General features: G+C 31.4%; 1 protein-coding gene across 1 annotated transcript; it reads right to left on the bottom strand.

The window, feature by feature from the left end:
• Positions 1-2,879: 2,879 nt before the first annotated feature.
• uxt (ubiquitously-expressed, prefoldin-like chaperone) lies at positions 2,880-7,081 on the bottom strand. Its single transcript, XM_022208771.2, has 6 exons — positions 6,717-7,081; positions 5,926-6,007; positions 4,524-4,591; positions 4,336-4,443; positions 3,643-3,706; positions 2,880-3,551 (listed from the first exon to the last, which is right to left on the bottom strand). Exons 1-6 carry the CDS (start codon positions 6,812-6,814, stop codon positions 3,489-3,491), a joined length of 483 nt encoding a protein of 160 aa, XP_022064463.2. The 5' UTR covers positions 6,815-7,081; the 3' UTR covers positions 2,880-3,488.
• Positions 7,082-7,189: the final 108 nt, after the last annotated feature.

Genomic DNA, 7,189 nt, shown 5'->3' with positions numbered 1-7,189 from the left:
ACAGTCGAACGCCTTGTCATCATCATCATCACCATCATCATCATCTTCATCATCATCAGAGCAGAATCAGCTCCTCAGATGTTCAGAGGAAAAAACTAATTTGATGTCAGATCTGTTGTGAAACATGTCTCAGCTTATTAAAAGTTTATTAACCAAAGATGAAAAAAATCCTCAAATTTATCTTAAAAATTCTCAATTAAAACATTTGGAATATGCAGTTTTAGTCCTATAAATTACTAAATATGGGTCAAGTATTAGTTTAAAGATGTAAAACCTAACTGTAAACAAAAAAAATTAAATCAAATCTGAAATTAAAAAATCATCATAAAACATAAAAAATCAGCAAATCTCAGAAATTTTGTAGTTATACATTTAAAATAACGTATATTAAATTATAAAGAAAATTTTCCGAAAAAAGCAGGAACAAATATATGTCAAAATATAAAATAGTAATAAAATAAAAATGGTCACAAAACAATACTAAAAATATTTTCTTCAAAAATCAATATTTTAAAAAATATTTTAGCAATTTCTCAATTTTTTTTAGATTCCAATCATGGAAAAAAAGAGAAATGTACTTGTTGTATTTTGTACAAATAATAAAAAAAATACAGAAATGTTATCTATAATTATAATAACCATAAAGATTTAAATGAACTTAAAACACTGAAAAATATATTTTCAAAATGTTTGCAAAGAAATAAATAGTTTCTAGGTTATACAGTCGCCTCCAAAAGTATTGGAACAGCAAGTTCAATTCCTTTGTTTTTGTTGTATGCTGAAGACATTTGGGTTTCAGATAAAAAGATGAATATGACACAAAAGTTCAGAATTCCAGATTTTATTTTGTGGTTTTTACATCAAGATGTGTTAAAGAACCCAGGACAGAGCACCTTTTCTTTGAACCCACTCACTTTTCAAGTGAGCAAAAGTATTGGATCATGTGACTGATGGATGTTTCTAGTTGCCCAGGTGTTGCCTTTTAGATCGATTGCAGAGACATTAAATAGTTCTTGTTTTTGGCTTTGGGTTTCACCTGTGAAAACTGCATTTTCAGTTAAGCAAACATGAAGACCAGAGAGCTGTCTGTGGGAGAAAAGCAAACCATTTTGAAGCTGAGAAAAGAAGGAAAATCGATCAGAGCTATTGCACAAACATTGGGCATAGCCACTACAACAATTTGGAATGTTCTGAAAAAGAAAGAAACTACTGGTGTACTGAGCAACAAACATGGAACAGGTCGGCCCAAGGTAACAACAGCAGTTGATGACAGAAACATTGTGAGAGCTGTGAAGAAAAATCCAAAAACAACAGTCACTGACATCACTGCCAACCTCCACAGGGCAGGGGTGAAAGAGTCACAATCCACTGTTCGAAGAAGACTCGGAGAGAAGGAATAAAGAGGCCATAGCACAAGATAAAACCACTTATCAGCAAAAAGAATCGGAAGGCCAGATTGGATTTTGCAAAGAAGTACAGAGATCAGCCACAAAGGTTTTGGAACAAAGTTTTATGGACTGATGAGACCAAGATTACCCTCTACCAAAGTGACGGAAAGGCCAAAGTATGGAGAAAGAAATCTGCTTATGATCCACAACATACAAGCTCATGTGTGAAACATGGTGGAGGTAGTGTCATGGCTTGGGCTGGCATGGCTGCTTCTGGAACGGGCTCACTGGTCTTTATTGATGATGTAACTCATGATGGTAGCAGCAGAATGAATTCTGATGTCTACAAAACCATTTTGTCTGGCAATTTACAGAAAAATGCCTCCAAACTAATCAGGAGAAGCTTCATCATGCAACAAGACAATGACCCAAAGCACACTGTCAACACAACAAGGACTTCATCAGGGGGGAAAAGTGGAAGGTCTTGGACTGGCCAAGTCAGTCACCAGACCTTAACCCAATAGAACATGCATTTACCTCCTGAAGAGGAGACTGAAGGGAGAAACCCCCAGAAAGAAACAAGAACTGAAAGAGGCTGCAGTAAAGGCCTGGAACAGCATTTCTAATGAAGAATGCAGCAGCCTGGTGAAGTCAATGGGTCACAGGCTCCATGCAGTTATTGCAAGTAAGGGTTATGCCACCAAATATTAAATGTTATTCACTTTAAGTTAATTTAACAATGTCTGTTCCAATACTTTTGTTCACTTGAAAAGTCAGTGGGCTCAAAGAAAAGGTGCTCTGTCTTGGGTTCTTTAACACATCTAGATGTAAATACCACGAAATAAAAGCTGGAATTCTGAACTTTTGTGTCATATTCATCTTTTATCTGAAACCCAAATGTCTTCAGTGTACAACAAAAACAAAGGAATTGAACTTGCTGTTCCAATACTTTTGAAGGTAACTGTATATTTCTGTAAAACAAGTGTGAATTATTAATTTCAAGATATTAGAAGAGGTCGTTATTGAGAAAATTAGGAAATTTGGAACATATTTAGTAAAAATATTTAAATTATTTAAAGAAAGTCAGCAAAAACTTCTCCAAAAAAAATCCTAACAATTATAGAAAGAAATGTCATAAAAATTATAATAAAATAATAATAAATAGGACAAAAAATATTCATGAAAATATTATTGAAATTATTCAAAGAAATTCATTGGGGAAAAAAAACTCCAAAAAAATATCCTTAAAACATGAAAAAAAACTTAGAAAACTTATTTCAAAAAAGAACACAAAAAATAACCCAAAAACTATTCAATAAATTATTTTTAAAAATTCACCAAAAACAAAACTCCTGCAAAAAAAAGTCCTTTCAAAAATGGTTTTAATGGAAAAATTCCAATAAAAGTTAGAATTAAAAAAAATAACAAAAAACAATCATAAAAATAGAAAAATTCTAGTAAAATTCTAGTAAGAAGAAACAGGACAAAACATGATCCTAAAAATATTTAATGAAGTATTTAAAGAATTTCCCCATAAAAAAAACCCTCCAAAAAATATCCTAAAAAAAAATAGAATTAAAAATAACTAGGACAAACAAATACATCTGAATATATTCAATACATTATTTAAAGAAATTTACCCAGAAAAACACAGACCATGCAATTTATTGAAATTTTAGATCTTGTTATATTTTTTTATGTTTCTGCAAAACGTTCCTCAGAAACAGAAAAATCCCCCAGAAGTAAAAAAAAAACAAAACAACATTAATGAGAAGCTGCTTCGTCTGAGCTTTGATTCAACTTTAAATCTGAATTATTTCACATTTCTTTCTCACATCAGCCTCAGTCTGATCAGGAAGTTCAGAAAAACTCAAATCAGATGGATTCTCAGCCTTCGTCATTTGATCAGACTTTTATTGTGGCGGCGTCCGATGTGATGACATCATCAGGAAGAGGAAGTGTCGTGTTTCTGACATCACGTCTTTCTTCTGTTGAATCCATGAAATCCTAAAAGAACTTCCACAATAAAGAGGCTCAGTTTCCTCGTCCTCTGCGATGATTTTCAGGAACAGACGGTTTCATTAAACGTCTAGAAAACGTCTAGAAAACGTCTGTGGTTCGGCTCTCCGGCACGTCGCTGAGGCCCTGGAGCTCCCTCAGACCCTGAACAGGAGACGAGATTCTGTGTTATTGTGTCTGTATTATGGTTGTGTATTATGGGATGTATTCTGTGTAGAAGGTAAAACAAACTGACCTCAAGCACCATGCGGATGTTGGCTTTTATTTTGGCGGAGTGTTTGGTGAGCTGCTCTGTAAAGCTGAAACACAAACACAGCGTTAGCATGGTTAGCATCCTTCATTCAGAACAACAGACACAGCTAGCATTGAGCTAACGTTCAACCAAAACTATATTAAAAATAATAATAAACTATTAAAATGTTATTGAGTATTAAGTGATATCACTGAGTCAATAACTAACATAAAATATGAAAACACATTTACAAAAAGTAAACAGAAAATTTCTAAAATTTCTTCTAAAAAAAATCTGAATAAAATATTTCAATATTATTGATAAAATACAATAACAAAAATAAACAAATTCAAAATTCAAACTACCCAAAAATGAAGAATTATTTTTAAAATGTCTTAAAAATATTCTAAAATATCATGAAAAAAATTGGGAAATGTCTAAAAAATGTTCTTTATATTTATTAAAATGCTTGAAAAACAAATGAAGAAATGTGATTATCTATTAAAATAAATTCTATATTAATATGAAAATAAGTAAATAACTGAAGATGAATCTGGAAAAAGTCCAGTGATTTTTATTTTCACTTATTCTGTGTATATTTATTCTGAGTTTATTTATTCTGTGTTTATTATATGTTTACTTATTCTATGTTTATTTCTTCTGCTTATTTATTTCATGTGTTTGTTGACTACTGACGCTGTGAGCTGACTCGTCTTCTTGTCGATGAACCTCAGAGCTTCATCGTGCGTCATCTCCACGAAGAAACCGAAACCGACGGCAACAAAGATTCTGGACGAGTCGTCGCTGTCGGAGGAAAAGAGACAATACAGGGTTGAGTTTTTAGAGAATCGACTCTTAGCGTTCATCTGATAAACGTCACTCACACTTCAGCCTGAACGTAGAAATTACAACCCAGATCCACGTCTGTCTTCAGCCGCCGAGACTCCGCCTCCTGCAGACACACAAAGTGACATCATCGTAACATCAGCAGCGACGCCGAAACATTGTGACGCTGACGGTAATATGTCTGTAAAATAACAATTAAATGTCTGAAAACAGTCATAAAATATTGACAATTATTAATAATCTGTCTGAAAAAAAATCTTAAAACCCCAGAAAGTATGAAAAACATTTCTGAAATCAGCTTCATTAAATTTAAATAAATAATAAATATTATTAAAACATCCCAAATCCAAAAATGAATAACCTGTCTTAGAAAAATATTGAAAACATTTTGGAAAAAAAAATTTAATAAAATAACCCAAATTCTTAACATGTTAAGAAAAAACATTAATAAAATATTAAATACATTATTAACCCATCTAAAAATATTTCTAAAACGTCAGAACAACATCTCTGGAAAACATTCATAAAATATCCAAAAATCTAAATAAATATTCTGTAAACAATCTGATTCACATCGACAAAAAACTCAACTTAGCAGAGAAATATAAAAAAGTGTAAAATATGTCTGAATGAAAACAATAAAATAATAATAAAATATCAGGAATTATTAATCCTAAAAATAGTCATAATACCAAAAAGTAGTAATAACATGTCTAAAATGTATGTTTCTAAAATTATATATATATATATATATATATATATATATATATATATATATATATATATAAACTATATCCCAAAATAATGAGAACATGTCATAATAATAATAATAATTATAATAAAAACATGAAGAACATGTCTTTAAAAACTTAAAAACATGTTTTAACAAAAATACCATCAATGTGTCTTTTAACATTGTAAAGATATGGAAATATATATTTCCAAGACATCTAAAAATTATTTCTAAAATGTCTGAAAAATTTGAATAAAACATCCAAAAATATCACCATAATCTCTGGAAAAATTCAGAAAACATCTAAAAATCTAAATAAATATTTCATGAAATGTTGAAATTTTTAATTCACATAGAATCTTTAAAATATGTCTGAAGAAAATTCCTAAAATATCTACAGCAAAGTGTCAATTTTTTTAAGAATGCCTACAAATATAAATAAAATATAAAAACAGGAATAATCAGTGTGAAGGATGTTAATAAAATATCAGAAAAATATTAACATGTCTGAAAAAATGTTAATAACATAATAAGAGACCAATAATACATCAAAAATATTAATGAAATACGCAATAATCAGAATAAAATGTTTATAAAATGTCCGGGAAAATGAGCAGAAATCTTTCAGAGTGACACGTCTTTACTCAGAGAGGATCTGTGTTCAGGCAAACGTTTTAACAGAACATGAAGAGAACACTTGGTTCTACCTGCAGACTCTGGATGGTGTTTTTTAGCTGCAGGTACTGAGAGATCTTCTCATAAACGATGTCTCTCTGCTCCAACACCTTCCTGTCCAACAGAAACATCACAGAAAATATTAAAATTCATCTTCAGACAAACTAAAACCATCAGACGGTCGGATCGATACAGAGCAACGAGTCACAAAGAACTGAGTCTAAACACAAAAAACCACAGCTGAACATGTCAGAAAAACATCCTAAAATATCACGTTAAAAACAATCAAGAAAATGGCAAAAAAAATATTACAATACTATCATTAAACCACAATAATCAAGAAAATGTTTTCAAAAATATTCTAAAATATCAATTTAAAAACAATGAAGAAAATGTCAAAAAAAATTAAATATTAATATGAATTAATAAGCAGTAAAGAAAAACACACAGCAAAAGAGAAAAAATTATTTAAACTAAGAAACTCCTCTGACCTGATTTATTACTAATTAAAACATTTTAAAAGCTCTACAACAATATTACAACCTTTAAATTAGGAACATCTCTTCACTAATTACACTTTAAATCATTATAAAACGTAGACTGAACAGATACCATAAAACTGTGCATTACTTCCGCAAAAGATGGTAAGACATTGAATAAACAGAACCAGTTTTATTCTCTTTACCTTAGTAATATTTACATAGAATTACCATGGAAAGCAGAATTAACAAATATTTTCACAGAAACGACTTCCATGTATTTTTAAACTGTGATAAATCCGCGTACTGTGAGTGTACGAGTGACTTTAAGGAGTGAATCTTACTGTAAATCTCTCTTCAGAACTTCGTTGATGAAGTTTTCGTACTGAACCACCTTCTGTCCCACGTTAGCATTAGCATTAGCATCAGCAGGTGGAGACATCTTCACCGATTTCTAGATAAAAATGAAAAAATAAAAAATATCTTTCAGATGTGGTGATAATAATGTGCAGCGGTCTCCCCTCGAGTCTCTCTCCGCCGCTCACGGTGAAGTTTCTGCGCAGTTATCGATCCTCAGCCTGTCTGGTTCACGGCGCTAGCATGGTAGCATGCTAACAGCGGATGTAAACAGAGCTGCACCGGAAGAAGAACAACAAGTACTTCCGGTGTTCAACGGCAATGTAATATAGAGTTAGAGCCAAGAGAAAAGAGCTTTGAACAGTAAAAATCGATGCAGCAGAAAGGAAACACGATGATCATTATGTAGTTTTTCACTTTATTTAAGAATAAACCCGATTAAATCATGTCACTCATCTGT

This window comes from Acanthochromis polyacanthus, chromosome 6 (assembly GCF_021347895.1).
Source record: "Acanthochromis polyacanthus isolate Apoly-LR-REF ecotype Palm Island chromosome 6, KAUST_Apoly_ChrSc, whole genome shotgun sequence".
NCBI lineage: Eukaryota > Metazoa > Chordata > Actinopteri > Pomacentridae > Acanthochromis > Acanthochromis polyacanthus.
The sequence above is the reverse complement of the archived record's forward strand: the minus strand, read 5'-3'. Positions and strand labels throughout refer to the sequence as shown.